General features: G+C 38.4%; 1 protein-coding gene across 2 annotated transcripts in view; it reads left to right on the top strand.

The window, feature by feature from the left end:
- Positions 1-20,692, top strand: part of LOC6637989 (epidermal growth factor receptor) — a 36,017-nt gene that overhangs the window by 11,894 nt on the left and 3,431 nt on the right. Inside the window, exons 1-4 of one of the 2 annotated variants that reach the window (XM_023175062.2) lie at positions 9,984-10,480; positions 18,982-19,204; positions 19,276-20,447; positions 20,513-20,645. In XM_023175062.2, the coding sequence (XP_023030830.1) occupies positions 10,171-10,480; positions 18,982-19,204; positions 19,276-20,447; positions 20,513-20,645 (1,838 nt within the window). In that variant the 5' untranslated portion in view covers positions 9,984-10,170. Of the gene's footprint in view, positions 1-9,983; positions 10,481-18,981; positions 19,205-19,275; positions 20,448-20,512; positions 20,646-20,692 lie in introns of those variants that run through there. The other variant, XM_002061086.4, reaches the window with a different exon arrangement.

Genomic DNA, 20,692 nt, shown 5'->3' with positions numbered 1-20,692 from the left:
GACCAAAGTTATGCTTGAAGAACTATGCAACAGATACCTCAGCTACATACATACTTATAAAAAAACATACATAGGTAGGAGTCGGGAGTTTGGTTTGTTGTTGCAGGGGACAGAGAGAGGGAGAGAGCGAGAGAGTTGCATTTCGGTGGTGGCGACATCGACACGCATGCGCTTTGACAAAAGGCCCTTCTCCTGACCCTTCCCAGCTGACTACTCCCTCGCTTCTTTAACCAAAACAAAGCACTGCTCAGAAAACGAAGTTGGAAAACTTTACGCTTAGTTGGCCATCGGCTGACTCTCTGACTCTCTGACTCCGACTCCGACTCTCCGAGGCGATTCATCTGACTGAGCATGCGCCAACGCCAACGCAAAAAAAGGAGTTTTCCGTAGGTGAGGGTGGGAGTGTGGGGCATGGTGTTTCCCGATCCGAGACAATAGTGCAACACACTCTCACACACACTTAGATAGTCAAGGGTTAATGTTTCAATATTTGCCATTATTTTCGGAACTGGAACACGTTTTGGGAGAACAACAGCAATAAAAAAAACAAAAACAAAACAAAGCCAGTTGATTCTCGAATGTGTTTTAAACTATTCACATACTTATCGTTATCACCCCCCAGCAACATCGGTTGTAAAAACATTTTGTGAACAATAGGAATTCCATGGGCCGCATATGCTGGACAATCGTGTGGCATTGTTATTCCTAAAAAAACAGACTCTCTCGATGACGAATTAAATCTACAAACAATCAAAGCAGCTAAAACTGGTTAACTTATATTGGAATAGTTCATAAATGACATACTAGGAATTTTTGTAGTAGGTCACAAAGTTCATAGATTCCTTGAAACTATGAAATAATTTTAGACAAATGTTTGAATTTCTAAAATACCGCTAAATCAAATGTATCGTTATCAATAAGAAGCGGCATAGAGTGAAACTTGATTTCGCCACAAAATGTTTGTGACTTCAATTCGCCCCGAAAGAAATCAGAGATCTCGAATTCGCTCAGTTGCATGAAAGAAATTTTGTATTGCCTTCTTTTGGGGCTGCACATTTTCTGTTGCCTGCACTCGTGCTGCTAGTCAGCCATGTTTCAAACCAGAAATTATTCTAGTCAGCCTTGCCTCGAACCAGAAGTGTTGCCAAGTCAGCCAAGTCTTGCACCATAAATGTTGCTATCTCGCTATGAGCTGGAAATGTTGCTAATCGGCCATGTTGCCGAATGCATATGTTGCAGGTCGGCCATTTTGTTGATCCCAAGGAGGAGCAAGTAACAGCTAAGGAAGCTGTTGAAGTACATGTTGCAAACAAATAGTAAACAAAATTTTTAGTCTAGTAAAAAACTCGAATTGTTGATCTTATATAATTTTCTTTTATCAAAATTGCTTAGCACATATTGCAGTAGGCAGTTTATATGTAAAAGCTGCTTGTGAAATAAATTTTAGATTAAATATTGAATGTTATATTTAATAAATTGTGGATGCTGAGCAATTTTCTTAGAAAATTGTTACTTACACATACAAAATCTTCTGACGATAAGATCAACTCGTGTCCATGTGAGTTGCTTTTGTGCTGCTGCTTTTGCCTCTTCGCTCGCTCTCGATTTCTGCTTGAAATTTTGTGGCAACGACCATTGCAAACCGGTTTAACGGTCTTAACAAGAAGTCGACAATGCAATACCCTACATCAATTACGAACCTTATATAAAAATTGATTACCTTTAATATTTATTATCTTTGGGGAATATTAAAAATTGTAGTTTAAAACCTTAAACTTGAATCTAGGAAAACTTCCTTATCCCATCTCAAAGATTCTATCATGTCCTGCCTTTGGTTTCATATTGGTTTCAAGTGCCTTATCATACCCATTTACTTTTCTGAATGATGGGTATTTCTTATACACAAATCAAAATCCATAAAGTAAGACAACAACAATATATTAAATGTGTGCGTTGTTGTTGTTGTGTTTTTTTTTTTGTACATTTTCATTGGAATTTGAATGTGGTATTTGTGTTTCCATCTAATTATAAAGCTTTGTTTTCGAATTAATAAACGACAAGTGTGCAAAAAGCAATAACAAATCTTAATCGATGACTAAGAAGTCTGAGATTTACACTAAGCCAGCGCGACTAAACCTGTCTAAGCTAGGTTAATCGGTTTTCTAATTCGCATAGAAATGACCTCAAATGACTGGGAAGTATTGACCTTGCGTTCGGGCCAAAATGGGGGTCTTTCGTGAATCCTTATATCGCTGGAATGCGGCTGTGGTTGCTGGCTCTCGGTGACTTTGGCTTTTGCTTAGCTTTGGCTCCGACTGTGAGGCTGAGATGCTGTCAACCTCAGCATGATCGTGGCGCTGGTATTGACTGTGTCGCCGCACGTACAACAAGCAACTTACATAGCCGCCGATTAGCCAGGCCTAAGACGAGGTAAAAGACGACAAAAGAAGGCAAACGAGAAGAGAAGACCTGGGATGGACCCATGAGCCGAAGGTATATAAAATCCATCCCAAAATGAGCTATCTGACTGTGGAAATCTTTCACTTCGTCGTCGTTGTCGTGGCTTTTAAGGGCTTTCAGCTTGAGCAGTTGGGACCCAGCACTGCAAATGCATTGTGGCAGTCTCCAGTTTGTATCTCCATCTCCGCCTTCGTCTTCAATCCCAGTGGTCGCCTTCTTCTTTTCAACCTTCGCCATCTCTTTGCTTCTTTGTTTTATGCTTCATGGCTAATGGCAGGCTCTACAGGTTGCTGCTTGTGCGGCTGTGTGTTTGCAACATGTTTTCGATGAGTCCGACCATGTATTGGGGGGACCCTAGGCTCAAAGAACAGAGCAATCGGCCTCCTCTTCTTCGTGTGGACACGTGTGCGTTGCTAAAACGTCCGCTTTGGCTCCAGCTCCAGCTACAGCTTCTCCTTATCTGACCAAAGGTGGCATTCACTTTTTGTTCTTCTTCTTTTGCTTTTTGCTTGGTGCCTTATTGTGCTTGGATTAAATTTAGCAAATCGAAGCCATGCGCTAATTGAACAGAATGTTGCTGGCTTAGGGATTTCTGTCTTCAGATATTTCTGTCGTTAGCCTGCTCCAGCTTGGCCAATTCTTCTGAAAACCATGGCATTGGCCATTTAGTCACAGTTTCATTGTCTCTACACTTACCAAGTTTTTGCATTTGACTGAAATTGTACTTGGTGTTGGAAGAAATTTACTGGTTACATTCCTAAAGTGCCATTTAAAAAAGTAATTGAATTTCTCGACAATTGAACAATTTGATTAGAAAAATAGATTCATTTAGGTTCCACGATCAAGAGCCGAAAGAAATAACCAATTTTTACACAGATTTCTTAAGTTTAAATTTCAAAAGTATTACTTTTCTAAAGTTTCTTTGCAGATCACTTTATATATAGTGATAGTTGATAGCTGAACAAGAAATAGGAGTAGTTATAATGATCTTTATAAAAGAGATCAAAGATTTTCTTGGCCTTTCTACGAAAATTTGTTAGAAATATCTCAATTTTGCTGTAAATTACTAAGAATATCCCGGTAATTGCAATATTATGTCGTTTGAACCGATTTATGTACTGATTGGTCCTAGTTTACTCCATTTTTTAGGCGTAAACCAACCAAATATTGGTGTGCTTGCATCGTTTAAGCCTTTAAATCGTTATAACAGGCATCTACCGTAACCATTTTCCTTATCAAGGGCACTTTTGGAAACTCTTTGATACAAAAGTACTTAAATTTAAAATAGTTTGAGACAAGAACTCACAACAAATTAAAGTCACTCCCATTAGCTTTATTTTATTGCTTTTATATTGCCTTTCAATTTTTACCTTACAAACTCGTTGTAATATATATACATATGTACATATATCAGACATTTCTCTTAAATATAAAAGACTTAAAATTTATCATCATTGATCATTGATGGCTTGAAAAGTAGAGTCCAAACATCTTGAGAGAAAATTATTTGCCAGTTTTTTAGACCCTTTAGTCTCAACATATCGTGCTCTTATTTAAAAAAATGGTCTAAAGCATTATGTATTTTATAAAATTTAGATCTAAACTTTTGATAATTTAAAACTGTTTTAATCTTCACCCATCTAAAGCTTTAACACTCTGCGATCTTCTATTAATAGACCATTAGAAGAGTTATTAGGATAAATAAACTGACTTTACATAAGACAAAGTGAGAGTTATTCAACTCTCGATGAAAATATTAAAAAATTTTAAATATGAACATGATATTTTTGTAACGGTTCATTTGAATGTTGTTGACTTTATCATAAATTATGTGAACAAAGTAAGCGCAAGATTACTTTCTGCATGTATTTATAAGGCAAAAATAAATGACTGCCTGATATTTGGCGAGACGAGACAAAAGTTCACTCTCCAAAAAGCCACACACAAAAAATAAGTAAGAGAGAAACAATAAAGCGAAACTTCCCCCAGAGACTCGCTCATATTTCACACTTCACGACAAAGCGATTAAAGTCGCGCAAACAATCTGTTATTGGAGTTGTTGCAATTATGTTTACAAAGACATTAAAAACAAAACCAAAAAAAAAAAGCCAAAAAAAAGAAAAAGATACGAAAAAGGCACAAATACACACAGACAGAGGCTTTAAACTCAAAAAACTTGTAGTGGAGAGGCCGTTTTTCTGTGAGTCTCGAACTGGACGTGAGTCGTGCAGCCAGCCAACAACATCGAAGGCAGACGACAGCGACAATCAATAAGAAACCAAAATAAAAAAACCCCAGAAGAATACAAAACTATCTTGTTAAAATGAGATTAAGACTTGGTGTTACCCTCTAAAGAATTAAAAGTTCAATTTGTAGCAACATCACAACTTTTATTTGGCTTATCCTTCAGAGGGCTAAATGCTTTCGATTCAGAAACTGTCAATAACTTTGGAGTAATGAGATCTGTAAAAGCTAAGACTTTCTCCTTAATCTGAAGTAAGATATTGCTAATTGTGTCTTATTCTAGTTAGAACTCTAGATCACTATTGACTAAATGACTTTTGCATCTTGTCGAAAGGATCTTCTAAGCTTCTTCTCCATGTTAGTCAAAGAAATCTATGACAAAAACGAGTAAAGTTAGTTGAATTAAAGAAATTAAGAGTGTTAAAAAGTTTTTCATGTAAAATATATAAAGTGTTTGCTTTCTCAGAACTGATTTGATTAAACTTGGAGAGTTCATTTCAGTATCATCTACGAGATCTATGAACGTATTGAGTAATTAAATATTATCATTGACGTCATTCAAATAACTCGTAAATGATGATCGTGCAATAAATAAAAATTATAAAGAAATCACATCATAAGAGATCTAACCTTTGTATTAATAAGAAATTTACTGTATAATTGAAACTGTAAACTTATATTTCTTACCAAACAAATACATATCGAGTGAAGCAAAAAAATACTGCTTTTTACTTCACTTCCATTCCCTTTCCTGTCGCCAATTGAAACAATTTTGATTTGGCAACACTTAAGGGATGGAATAACAAGGACAAAAGTGAGATTAGGTAACTTTAATCTGGAGGCATGGAGGCATCTTTTGTGCAAGGATCAGACAAAGAAAGAAGAAAATTACTTTTTTTTTTGGATTTTCAGCATTCTGGGGACTTGAATATACTCTCTTTCTTTAAACTGTCTGCAGGGTATTTTTAACAAATGAAGAAACAAACCATCGTTGAGGTCGATCGCATCACAGATATAGATTGAGCTTAAGCTTCATCTGCATGTTTTTTGGGGTTAAAGTTAACAAGAATACTTCTGTGTCTCTCTTTCTGGCTCTCACTCCCTTCTCTTCACGGTTCGCCCCGACCAATTAGCTCAGCTGTCAAATTCAAATGGAATTCGGAATGTGAATGTTTGCGCATTTCATTTGTGGGCCCTAAACGGGGTGATCAAATCATAGCTAAATGTGCGCCATCATCTTGGCAATTAGCTTTGATTCTAAGCAGCTTTTTTTCTGCTCACCATGTGACAAGAGCTAAAATGCTGATGAAGCAAATAGTTGATCAATCTATCACCTGGAGGCTAGAGTCATGAGGCAATCAAAGGGCCAAAAGCAATCCAATTATGCGGCTTTGGGTGTTAAAGGGACAGAAATACAAAAAGTAAAGAAAAAAAACGACTCTATGTCTCCACATTGACACGCGCTAAAAGTTCGCCGAGGTTCTCTTCTGGGTTTCGTATTTTGCCATTTAAATTTTGAAATAGAAAAATGGCGCCCCTCGCATCAAATGGCGCAAATTGGAATTCGTTGCGCTCTCGAGAGGGCACGTCGAAACTCTTCACAAGACATGGTACTCGAGAGCGTCTCCTGATCTTTTGTTACTGTTAATCTGCGTGGAGGTACTCGAGAGTGCTCACTCACAGAGTGCACAGAAAGTATCTGCCTCTCAGTATCTCAGACAAGCGCAAAGTCATCGATGATGATGGCCATGATGATGATCTAGAGATGAGGCAACCTGTAAAGCCCGACCCCAGGAATTGTCTCAAGGGTCGGTGTTTAGGCTTTCTTTTGAAAACTAAACCCTAGAGCCATATGTCGGGTATCGGTGATGGTCGGGGGAAGAGAAACATTTCTCTTCACATGGCATTTTGTATGCTTCATCAAATATCTTTGTGTGTTCTTACACCTTCGATCTGCTCGTTTACCTGTTGCCTTGAATGCCTTGAAGTGGCCATGGCTATGTATCTGCCTCTACTTCTATCTCTGGCAATGGTTTCTTGGATTTAACTCTTGTCAGTTGCATGTTCTTCGATTTTTGACAGATGATTCTGGTGGGGTTTGGGGTTTTTGTGTTGTGTTTCTTTTTTTTTTTGATTGAGGTTTTCGACCATAGACAGCTATTAATATGTTTGATTACAGACATCAATTTCAAGTGAAGCGAGCAAACGTTTCTCCAAAATTTGATCGAAGCGATCTCAGCGATCTTCTCGTTCGAACACGGCGCTTGGGCTTGACTTTACGAGATCGAGAGAGTCAAAGAGTGTAGAAAATCTATGAAAAGCGATTTTCAATTTAAAACGTATTTTCATGCTCTCGACTGACTACTGCTGGGATGAGACAATGCAACGCCTCTTCAACTTGGCTCGGCTCGGCTCAGCTCAGTTCAACTTACCTCACCCCCTGCATCTTTGCCGCGCCTTGGCTCTTGAGACGCAGCATGAGTTATGGATTTGGTTGCGCTTTTCAAGTGCCATCTTTTGTCTATGCAATCTCAAACTACAGAGATTTTTATAGTTACAAAAGGTCAAAATGAGCTCCTAAGGCATACCTGGATAGACATATAGTCCTGCTGCTCCTGTTGCCTGCTGGCGTAAAAACCCCGATTTCTTGTGGGTTGGGAACAGGTGAAGATTGAGTCTCTCTCTCTCTCTGCCTCTCTTTCTCTGTTTTTCTCTAAAATATTGTTGTGATTTGACAACGATGGAACACAAAATCGTTTTCAAAAGACAAAGCCAAAGCGCCGTCCCATAGCCCACGCAGAGATCGAGGAAGGCGGTGATCTTGTGTGCTTATAAGGCAACACAACACACACACTCACACACATATACTTTCAATTACACACACACACACACACATACAACCCCATGGCACACAAACAGGCTTAGGTGAGAAAGAGAGAGGGAGCGCAACAAGTAAGAGAGCGTAGTTTTTTTTTTCTTTTTATATTTTCTTACCTGATCGGCGTCGAATTCGCCGCATGAAAAATGCTAAGAAATTGGGATATACACAAAATGTCTTAACGTAACTAAAGTGTACCTGAAATCCATATTCACATAGACCTTGCAATGCTCTTCTGCTCCAGGTGTCAATGAGATAATTCGGGGATTACATATCAACTTCAAAAATACAACCCAAAATGTTGTAACACATTTCGAGGGGGTAATTGGAATAAAATTCCTCCTCTAAATGGAAATATTCAAAGTGTTTAAGTAGTCGATCTTATATTGATTTGAATTTCTATGTATGTATAGAATAGTATAATTCTTGGTTCATCTAAATATTTCTTATATTGCTTGATCTATTTTTATATATTCAGCTATTAGAGTTAACTTCTAATATTTTGTTTTCTATATATAGTTATTTTCAATACCCACGAATATATAAAGACTATATCAATTCCGTAGCTTAAAAACCATCTTAAATATTCACTAACATCTGATTGAATGAATGAATATCTGTTATAGATTTTAAAAAAATTATATAAAGTAAAGTTTTTCTTTTTTTCTTGAATAATATGAATAAGATGAATAGAAGGGTTATAGATTGTTCTAAATATTAGACAATATTTTGCACTTTTCTATGGGGTTGTTTTTAATAATAAGATAGGAACATTAATTAACTAATGATTCATTAATTTTTGATATCTACCTTACTTAATAGGCACTTTATAACTGTTTAGATCCACATACATGATACGGTTAACACTCATTTTGGAAGTATAATAATGTAATTTATATTGATATTATTTAAAATCAATAACTCATATATAGAATAATTCCCTGAATTGTTCTACGTTCTAGAAAAATGGAATATCCAATCTTTATAAGATCCCTCCCTCTCGTTCCCTCTATGATATATTTTAAGATGATTGAAGTACAGATTGCCTATAGTTAAGAACAAACTGTCAAGTATGTAGAGTAATATGTTTATATGGAAGACTCCTCGATCACTGTTCTATATATGTACGATAATTTGTATGCACTTTATTGGTGACAGTTAATGCCAATTGTTGTAATGTAGGGCATTCAAAATATAGTCTCAGTTTTCACTTAACGCTGACTTTTTAAGTAAAAACTGCCTCGTCGCATTCACGCTTACCTTACTTTGCCTTACCTTTACCTGTATAGACTCGATGTCTGTGTGTTGTGTCTGTATCTCTGTGTGTGTGTGTGTTATTGTTGTTGCTGGAGACCATTGTGCAGCTGTGCCCCTGCCAAGAGTTGTTGCTGTTGTGTTTTTTTGGCCTGATCTGAGCTTGAGATTTTGCCGCTCACCTTTTTTTTTGTGTTTCTACCAACATTATTTACCTGTATTCTTGGACTCTCTCTCTCTCTCACACTCACTCTCTCTGAGAGCGAGTGCTCTCTTTGAATGTTGTTGGCTTGTGTGTGTGTGTGTGTGTATGAGTGTTGTTGGTGGTTAAGGCTTCAGTTTTGGATTTGGATTCAGTCTCGAATACAACGTTATGCTGCAAAGACGCGATTTGCTTGGGAATTACGTATCGCATATTGCAAATATCGCCCATACCCAAAATATCAATATCCAAATATACCAACCAAATATATATATATATGTATATAAAAAGGGGTATTCGTTAATTTCTGTGCTAATCAAATGCCCATCCGTGATTCGATGAAATAGGCAAGGCCTGAGACTGCCAATTTGAGTGTTTTTTGTGTTAGAGTGTGTTTAGCAAGTGTCTGAATCTGGATAAAGTTGGCAGAAAACAAGTGTTTGAATATTTTGTGAAATCATTGCTAATTGGTTGACTGCGGACGCAGTCCACAGCAAAAGTTCCAAAGAAAAAGGAATAACAAAAATGAAAAAATAATGTTTTCAAGTGTTTGTGCAAAATAAAAGTAACAACAACAACAACAGCAATTGCTTAGAGCAATTAAAGCTGCGCCTGCGCCTGAGTCCTAACCTCAAAAGTTGTCGTCTTCGACACAAGCTTAACGGCAGCAACAGCAACAGCAACAACATCGGCAACAACATCAGCAACATCAGCAACAACAGCAGCAAAAAGCCTTCGCCCGTAATGTGAAACTGGTTCCTACACACAAACATACACTCACTTACACACACACATACATACATTAACACTCATACACACACAGGCACAGACAGAGTCGTCGCCAACTCACACATACGCAAATTGCAGCAGCAAAAAAAAAACAGCTTCAAAACGCAGTGAAAGAGTCAAATAAATTTATGAAAAGTTTTTTGATTTTTTGGCACGCAAAGCTGACAAAGCAATTTAAAAAAACAAAACCAAAAGAGCCAACATCGACGGGGCCAAGTTATCGAGTAACAGCACCAACAACAACAACAACAATATCTGCAAAAGTGTTCCGTACAAGCGACCATATGACGTCACCGATCATTAAACGGACTACGGCCTGATTTGCATTAAGCATCAACGTGAAATGCTTACATTCACATTATATGGGAGACGCCACAGTCTGGGCTTGCCCCTACTGTTGCTCCTCCTAATCCTGGCACTCTGTCCCATTTGGCCAGCTGCAGCGGCCAGGGAACGAGATCGGGAACGTCTGCCCAGGCAACAGAACTCTAATCGCTATTCGAATAGGCCACGCAATGGAGGCAATGGCAATCGCAACGAAAGACGCGGCAACAATATCAATGGCAATGCAGGCGGACTAATAACCAGTGTCGCCAGCCTTTCCAATGGCCGCGAGGATCATCCCAAGCACACGGAATTCGTGAAGGGCAAAAGTAAGTCTTAGTCAATCTATCCATCTATCTGTCTTCGTCAAGAGTTCTTCTCTTTGGGGCCTCCAAATCCATCACATTCTATGTGTATTTATGTAGATTTGCGTGCCCATATATCAAAATCAAGACCCAAATATGGCCGCCATATCAGTAGTAGTCGTAGTAGTAGAGAAAAACCCATGGGCATATCTATGCTTTACTTTTCCAAGTTAATATTTTTGTTATTTTTCTTCTGGTTTTTTTTTTGGTCGAGTTTATCTTATCGCCGTACGTGTGCATGGTGCTTGTTTGCTCTGCTGGCTACAATGCAACATGTTTTCCATTATTTTTCAGTTTTTTTTTTTATTTCGGCTGCATTTTGTATTATTGTGTATTATACTTGTGGCTTACCCAGTACAGAGTACTCAAAAAAAAAAATGGGGTATGATCAGCTAAACTCTGAGTTTTGTCTATATAATTGGTTTAATAGATGTCGCTTGGTATTAAAGGTGTCTCAAATTTATGCAAAAAGTAATGAGTGTTGGAATTCCAATTGTAATAGTTTTTTATGCCTATATCGGGTGAAACTAATTAGATCTATCAGTTCACTCTGTATTAGGAATGGTCCTAACTTCATGATCAATTACATAGGTTAATACATATACAATTTTTTATATTTTAAACTTCTTGTTAGCCGACTCAATATCAACTTATAACAATCTAAAAGTACGCCAGATCACTTAACTTATTATACTTAGTTAAATGGTTTAAATCTTTAATTTATAAATTTCTCTTTCTTATAATAGATGTAGATACATTTATTTACATACTTTTAGTTAATATTGCAAAATATTTTATATTAGGTTTTCCAATTCTCATTATTTTCCATTTTATTTTTATTCGTTTTTCTTGTATAATTAATTAAAATTGTATGCAATTTCTTACATGAATTTTTGTTTAACTCTTTTGTTCTGTTAATTTAAAAAAAATTTTTTATGAACTTTGATTATCTAATGAAGCTTCATTAACATTTCTTTCATGCTAATAACAATTCACTTAATCTTCGTCTAGTCTTAGTCTCTAAAAATATACTGAGAATCATTTAGTCAAGAACTCTTTTTGGTTAAATGTTTACCATTTTGCTGCTTACTTATGTATTTTATACCTGCTTTAACTTTAACTGCCTCTGCACTGCTGCTTGGCTGGGCCTCACCTGGCCGCCTGACTCTTCTGACTTTTTCTTCACCTCTTGACTTGGCGCTGGCCGCATTCTGTATATATAATCGCCCCCCGGGTCCGGGAGTTATCAACACACGCACACACACACGCATGTTGGGAGTATGTTTATCTACATTTCGTAATGTCAATCTGACAAGTAACCAAAAACAATTTTAGTTAAGAGGATCAATCTTTTTTTTTTTCGTTTACATTTTACATGTAGTTTATGTTTTTTCAGCAAAATTCACGGCCCAAATGAAAATGGCGTTCGAATTATAATTTGTTGACACGGCAAATTTTCGCCCTGAAATTAATAAGAATTTTCTTTATACTTATATGTTTTCATGTGTGTGTGTGTGTGTGTGAGTGTTTGCACAACCTTTGGGGCAGAGAATATTTTTAACCAAAAGAAGAAGAAAAAAGTTAATGAAAAATATTACCCGCTTGTACATACATTTTGTTTGTTCAATACTTTGAGGCAAATGTTTGCATTTGGCAGACAAATAAAAAATGAAAAAAACTGAAAATAAAATTACCTTTTTTTCAGCCATTCTCTCTCTCCATCGATATTCAGTGATCTTGTAGACTGCAAATTAATAAATGTGTTGGGTGGGGGGAGGGGGGTCAATTGTACAAATATTGATAGAATAGAGCAAACCCCGTTTCGCTCGACTCTCTGTTCTCTACGCTAATGTATTGCCCGGATATGGATATACATATATTTACTAACTATTTCAGATAAGAAATTGGCTTGGCTGAAAAAACCTTCATAGTTGCGTAGGCATCTGGTGGTCAAATCAAACAGAAGGGCTCGAAAGGGAAACAGTCTCCTTTGGGTATTAGGTTTTAGTTTTGCACAATTCCATTTTTCTGTTGAAGTGTTTGTTGTTTGGGGCTTTTCATTATATTGTGATCATAAAAATGTAAGCACAGCTGCGACAAATATGCAAATATGGCAATGGCTCTGCGACTGTGTGTATATGCACGTGCATGGCAAAATGTATGGATAACTATTACTGGTCGAGGAGTGGAGGAGAGTTCAGGGGGTAGGGAACTCCGGGATAGAGTGAGATCGGATCGGAGGGGTTGCTCGAACAACTTGAGGCAAGAGGCGGCGGCGGGCGGGCCATAACAATTACAACTATTGTTGGCGAGTTTCATTTTTCGCTTGAAAGCGAGCAAAAAGTTTCGCATTAACTAAATGCGATATACTTATTACACTTAAATATATACATATACTTACATATATATGTATATAGTTGTTTGTATTGGGTTTCGTTGAACCCGATCCGCTTGGACAATGCAACTCCCAATATATTTACCCAAACAACTGTATTTGCTTTTGACTTCTAAAAGAAAACTCAATTTCATGGTAAATGTAAATGAGAAGTAAAAAGTGAAAATGTATAAAAAAAACGTCCCCATATTTATACATTATATTCATTTTATAAGTTATAAAATGATATATAATATATACATATATACACATATATATAACTTGTGGGGGAACTTGCATGCTTTAACTTATTTGAAATGAATTGATTTACTCGCAAATTTTAAAGCAAAGTAGCAAAAGGCATAGTTCATTAGGATTTTGTATTGGGAAAAGCTTTTTTTGGAACAACGTAGTTTGTTTATTATATATATCATATTTACAGCCTTTGTTTAAGAAAATAAACTAAAGTACTAAAAAAGCTTCATTTTAACTGTATTAGTAAAGGTTTTTGATTATACTTATACTGGATAAAGATCCAGTACATTAAAGAATTGTCACTATTCTCATTAGTTTCTAAAACTTAAACAAAAATCAAACATTTCAGAGTTTGAGTAGAGTAAAATATCGAATCAAGCCTTGACACATATTTTAGAAGCTATGTATTTCACTATCTATCTATATAATTAAAATTCTACAGACTTTTTGAACTTCTCCCTAAGACATTTTTAATATACAAGTATGTATTTGTGGCTTTGAGAACAATAAAACTGCTATTAATTATGGTATGCATACATTTAGTTGTATATGGCAATCGAGTGATCATAAAATGCAAATATTTCTACAAAAAAGTTAAAAATATCTATGAATTTTTTAATTCTTTACTTATAAATCTTAATATATTTCAATTTTGGCATTTCGTATATAATAAATAACTTCATTTTATAAAAGAAAAATAGATCTAGATACCAATCTTACTGACTGGGACAACAACATAAAAATAAAGGCAATACAAGAAGTTAATTAGTTCTTAAAAACTAACAAATTTTCAATATTTTGATAAATAAATTTAAAGAAGTCTCTGCAGAACTTTATCAAAGTGGGGCTAAAACTGCCAAGAACAATAAAATTGCAGCTACAACAATACATTTGTTATTACGAATTTTCCATTTTGAGTTTCCATTGGCAAATGCTAAATTCATGTTGATGAAAATTCCAATCGATTCATGTATAGAACTCTCATCTTGTGGCATTGCTTGGCTTATGAAGGAAAGATTATATATAATTTTGTGTGTTTAACTATATATTATTATTTTTGAAATGTGATTATATGCAATGTGGCTTTTGGTTTTGCTCCATTATTTATACATAACATGCTCCTTTCAATTTTCTTTTTTTTGGTTTCTTGGCCAATTTTGAAGCCTAGACCAAGATTTTGGTAGTCAAGATTTTTAGTAGTTTATGTCCCAGTGTGTGTGTGTGTACATCTCATGTGTGTGTGCGTGTTAACGCTGGAAAAACCGCATTCCATAGTGCGCTCGTTGTCCCCCTCCCCCTTTTGCCATTACCCATTCCCCATTGTGCCCCAGGTAAAAGGCACAGAGTCCAATATCAGCATCCAGCATCCAGTCTCTCTCTCTCTCTCTAGCTCTCTTTCAGTGTTTTTCTATCCTCCGTAGCACTGCCTCCCCCTCCTTCTCTGACCATAAAACTGGTGTAAGCTCTAGCTAATTACAGCGTCAGGCACGCGCTGTTGTTGTCTTTGTATATTATTATTGTAGTTGTGTTTGTGTGTGTATGTGTTTCTGTATCTGTGTTAAGTCCAGGCTACTTTGCATAAGACACTCACACTCTATGTATTCTTTTTCTATAATTTTGATATAGTCATCAGATAAATAATCCCTCCAGAGAGAACGAACAAAAATATACATTGAACTGCAACTTGTTGAACTTTAAGACTTTGTCTCCCTCTCTCTCTGTCTCTCTCTCTCTCTCCCTCTCTTGTTGCATTTTACTTTTAAAGCTCCTCCATCTGGCAATATGGGGGCCTAAGTAAAAAATACTGGTTTTCTAAACGCACACATGCATAGAGAAGGAGAGAGAGAGCCAGACTGAGAGAGGATGCCTGAGCACTGAAGCTGTTGCGTCTGCGCACCTCGTAGCCACTTCTCCTTCCCCAACTCTAGCCCCCTCACCTGGCTCCCTTCCCTTTAGCCATTTAATGGCTAGCTAGTTTGTTGATTGTTTTTCTAAGATTTACTTATTTTTACGACACTTTTCCCTTATGAACTTTTCGCTCTGCCTCTGCTTTGTTAATGTGTCTCCCTCTCTCTCTATGTCTCTGTTTGTTTTGCTGGTTGTGGGCGTCTTTTTTTCTAATTTCAAAACTTGGAAGCTTCCGCGCAGCCTCCTGCCCACGTTTTTTTTTTCTCTGTCCCTCTCTCTCTGTATATACATACATTTATTAGGCATTATAAACTAAGTTTGAATTCTATGCCTAAAAATAGTTTTGAAACAATTTATTTTCTGAAAACCAAACCAAACCAAACAGAACCAAAAATGGCGCCAGGGTGTGTGTTTGCTCATTAAAGCTGCAGTTGAATTGGGTGGCAGACTGGACTAAACAAGAGATACATAAAATGCCTCTCCTTCGAAATACATATGTATATATACCCGTAATGCTTATCTAATCCCAGCTTTGTTTGGCTCATCAGCATGTTGTTGTTGTTGTTGTTGCTGCTGCTGTTGTTGTCGTGAGGCACGACCTGCGCCCAATTGTTGTTCGAAACTTAAATGAACGCGCTTCGAACACGAAAGAAGATTCAGCAGATGAGCAGAAGCCCAATGAGGCTGCAACACTGAAAAAAATTACTACAAATGGTAGCAAAATGCTTGCAAATTTATATAGAGATTCCTTTATGCCAAATTTCTCTCAGTGAATTTGAAAGGCCTTTGGTCGATGGTCTTTGGTCGTTGGGCGATTGTCGGTACTTTTTGTTGTTATTATTGTCTGAGGCTTATTTCTGTCCCACTAGGCACTGGCAAATTTGTTGAAGATGCGCTTTTGTGTGCGCTTGCAGCACAAACAGAAAACAAAAAAAAACTTCTCGTGAATTTTGCCTTTGCCTTTTTGCAGTTTCGTTGCGCTGATTTTTCATCGTGACGCCACGACATGGCCAGGGAGCACAGAGCATAGAACACGAAAGAAAGTTGCCGCGCCAGCATTCTGTGCAGTGCCCCCAACTCCAACTCCGACTCCGACTCGAAAACCAACAATAACAATGCAATTGCAAAATCCATCCACGTAAACCTCAACTAACATATAGTTAGACCAAACGGGGCAATCGGCAGTGGTCAGTGGTAATGAGCTGCGTGTTTTTGCAATGTCTGTTGCCGCAAATGAATTTATTAAGCTCTCAATGCTTTTACACAATTTCATTGTAAATGGACGCGTGCCGCGACTGAAATTGTCGCAAAACAGTTATGAATTATTTATGCCTCACTCTACACACACACACACACATGGAGTTTGAGTGCAATTGATTTGGAGTGTTGCCGCCAATCTATGACACCTTGCATCTGCATAGAGAAGACTTTCACCAGCAGCAGCAGCAAAGTCGGTTGAATGTACTGCTCAACAATTATTGGATCTTACCCCATCCCCAGTTTGATATTGGGGAATAAAAAACGATATACACAAAGCCTTGCTTAATGCCCTTTTAAATCTTTTGTTATTTTACAACAACTACAACAACTGAATCTATGCTATTTGTTGCCGCTGGCAAAGGTACAACAAAAAACAAGAAAAAAAAACAAAAAAAAATGTTACTCGAAGAACAACAACGAAAAACAAAAAAACAGACAGCCCAATCCAGATGGTCTCTGGGTTTCGGTTTCGGGCCATGAGTTAAAAATCTTTTCCACGAAATGAAAATACATACAACAGACAGAGAGAGAGAGAGAGAGAGAGAGGGAGAGCGAGAGGGAGAGGACGATGAAGTGTAAGGAGGGGGGGGAGACAGGCAGGCAACACAACAAAAACTGTTAAATGCCCAGAACCGGCCGAGCGAGTCTTGGAGTTGCCTGCAGCTCAAACTCAAACACAGTCAACAGTGTGTGAGTGAGACAAGGAGAGTCAGAGAGGGAGAGGGAGAAGAACCCAGAGAGACAGAACCGTCAAGAACGGTTTGTGTCTAGGTCCAAAATGAAGCGAGTCGAAAACGAAAACCAAACATCATTGGGTTTTTCCAGTTGCTGCAACATGGAAAATCGTAGAATCGATTATGTAGTAATTTTCCCTTAAGAAGATGCCAGAGAGACAGAGACTGAGACTGAGAGAGTTAAGAAAGAGAGTCAGTTTGAACGAGAGAAGAAAGAAGTTGGAAAAACTTATATATACATTTAGAAAGTCAGCAAAACGCAAAGAGTTTGGAATGCGGTTGGGCTATTAATCAGCAGTTGGTGGGCTAGAAGGGAGGCAGGTTGGGAGGCTGTGGCAAGTCAAAAGTCTATTGAGTCGTGTGTTGATGGCTGGCATACAATCGATAAACAAATACAAAAGCCTTTTGCCACACTGTCTCTATATATGTATGAATCTCAATCTGTGCCTCGGCAGCTGTATGTATGTGTGCTGATTAATCTTGATTCCGAAGTTCGTTGCCTAAGTCTTTTGTTTTAATGAGCACATCATGAATTATGACTTTGATTTGTGCTGTGAGTCTTTGCTACGCTCATTAGCCCCGCCACACTTAGCCTAAGGATTACAAATTAGCCCCTTCTCTCGGGACAAAAAAGGAGCAAGAGCACAAAAAAAAAAACAAAAAGGCAACGCGGGCGTGTCGCGCAGAGAGCAGTAAGAAAAATCGCATATATGCGCCTCCATGCCGTGGAGTTCACAAGAATTGAACATTGCTGGACGTCGTCGTCGTCGTGGCTTAAGTTTCAGACTCTGAAACATGAAAAACCTCTGGCTGATAAATTGTGCGCGATAAAGCCGATGCCCAATGGCTTGAGAAGGGTTCGTGATGTGGCGAATGTCCAAAGTTAGTATGAGAAATGTGCAGCGGAGACAAAAGACAGATGAGATGGGAGAGACTCGAGTGGACCTGCAACTGGACCTTGCCGTGCTTCTGCCCGGCAGCGGCAGACTCATGGAACCTTCACTCTCTCGGCATTCTCAAACAAAGCTTAAGAATTTTTGTACGAAATATTTTTGCCCATCGATTTGGTCCCAGTCCCAGCCTCACCTTCTTAATGATGCCTGCCCTGGAATTGGAATGCAAGAGAACGCATAACTTTGACCATTTAACTTTTCCTCTTCCACTCCGTTTTTGTTGGCGACAAAAATTTGTCTTTCTTCTTTTATGTGTGTTTTGTTTCTCCCTTGCTTTATAATTATGTGGGATTTCTTTCTGTTTTCGAATGAAATCAATAAATAAATGCCGCCCATATTTATGGCCAAACAATTTTTGTGTACCTTGTTTTATTTTTTAAGTTTTCATCTTCTTCTTTGTTGTGAGTTGATAATTAGCTGGGGGTTAAGGTGGGTGCATCTCATGTAGGCTGCAACTATAGGTGGGCATGGCACACTTTTGCCCCAGCCCACACATGTGATGAGGGAGAAGAAGGGTGGGAGAAGGGCGGCCCACGTAGCCCTTCCATAGAATCTAAAATGAAATGTATCTAGCTATCGATGAAGTTGTTGAAGATGTTCAAGCTAAAACAGGTCGCTGACTAATGATAACACAGACTTCGATTCCCCCTTCCCTTCTCCGTCCATCTCAAATCAGTGACTGTGACTCTGACTCTGAGGCTGAGCTGATATTGTGCGTGGGTTGCTAATTATGGAAAACGCCAACTGAAAGCGTTGCCAATGCGCCCACTTGTTATTGCTTCCGAGAGAGCAACGACAATACATAGTATAAGTATATATAAAAGATTTCTCAAAGCTATTTCCGTTTATAAATCGAAATGGAATTCATTTCCAAGATATAAGTCAACACCACCTACCTGATTTTTGTATAATTAGATCTCCCCCCACTACCAACCCCTTTACTAATGGTCATCACTTTTTGTTTTCCCCTCTCTCTTGCAGTTTGCATCGGCACTAAATCACGCCTTTCAGTGCCCTCGAATCGGGATCATCATTATCGCAATCTCCGAGATCGTTACACCAATTGCACTTATGTCGATGGCAATCTGGAATTGACTTGGCTGCAGGATCCGAATTTGGATCTCAGTTTTCTCGATAACATACGTGAAGTCACCGGCTATATACTCATCAGTCATGTGGATGTCACTAAAGTGGTATTCCCAAAGTAAGTTTTGCTTTAGTTTCAACTAGGAGAAATCCTTGCTTAAAGTGTATCTCTCTCTCTTTTTTTGATAGACTACAAATTATACGTGGTCGCACACTCTTTAGCCTGACTGTGGATGAGGAGAAATATGCCCTCTTTACCACATACTCCAAAATGAATACCCTGGAGATGCCCGAGCTGAGGGATATCTTACAGGGCTGGGTTGGTTTCTTTAACAATTACAATTTGTGTTATATGCGCACCATCGACTGGCAAGAGATTCTCTCGGATGGCTTCTACAATTACACCTATGACTTCCAGGCGCCGGAGCGTGATTGTCCCAAGTGTCATGAGTCGTGCAAGCAGGGTTGCTGGGGCGAAGGGATTCAGAATTGTCAGCAGTTTAGCAAGAACCACTGTGCCCCTCAGTGCGCCAATGGCCGTTGTTATGGCAGCAAGCCTCGCGAATGCTGTCATATATTCTGTGCTGGCGGTTGCACAGGGCCCACTCAGAAGGATTGCATTGCATGCAGGAATTTCTTCGACGATGGCGAATGCAAGGAAGAGTGCCCGCCTATACGTAAATATAACCCAGCCGCCTATATACTCGAAGCGAATCCAGAAGGCAAATATGCCTATGGTGCGACCTGTGTTAAGGAGTGTCCCGGTCACTTGCTAAAGGATAACGGAGCTTGTGTGAGGAGTTGTCCATCGGATAAAATGGCCAAGGAGGGCGAATGTGTTCCCTGCAATGGTCCTTGCCCGAAAACATGCCCAGGCGTGGCAGTGCTCCATTCGGGCAATGTTGATTCCTTTCACAATTGCACAGTGATCGATGGTAATCTCCGTATACTGGATCAGACCTTTTCGGGTTTCCAGGACATTCATCCGAATTATACGTTGGGCGATCGTTACATCCCCTTGCATCCCGATCGCCTGGAAGTTTTCTCGACCGTAAAAGAAATCACAGGCTACTTGAATATCGAAGGTGTTCATGCGGATTTTAAGAATTTGTCATGCTTTCGCAATCTGGAAATCATTCACGGACGTCAGCTGATGGAGAGTTTATTTGCTGCTCTTTCCATTGTGAAATCGTCGTTGTCCAGTCTGGAGATGCGTAATTTGAAGAGGATTAGCTCTGGCAGCGTTGTCATTCAGCACAATGCAAAACTCTGCTATGTCAGCAACATTCGTTGGTCGGCCATCCAGAAATCCAATGAGCAGAAGCAATGGATCAATGAGAATCTTAATACCTTGGAATGCCGTAAGTAGCCTAAACCTTTAGAGAGTCGAAAGAAATAATATCTAATCGCAATTTCCATTTTAAAGGTAAAGCTGGTCAAGTGTGCTCAGATCAATGCAATGACGATGGTTGCTGGGGTTCGGGAATAGATCAGTGTTTGAACTGCAAGAATTTCAGCTACAATGGCACATGCTTATCCGATTGCCGCAATATAACCAAGTGAGTAACCATAAATCAAGTATTTTTCGATTGCTTTTGCTAAATTA

This window comes from Drosophila willistoni, assembly GCF_018902025.1.
Source record: "Drosophila willistoni isolate 14030-0811.24 chromosome 2L unlocalized genomic scaffold, UCI_dwil_1.1 Seg72.1, whole genome shotgun sequence".
Lineage (NCBI taxonomy): Eukaryota > Metazoa > Arthropoda > Insecta > Diptera > Drosophilidae > Drosophila > Drosophila willistoni.
The sequence above is the reverse complement of the archived record's forward strand: the minus strand, read 5'-3'. Positions and strand labels throughout refer to the sequence as shown.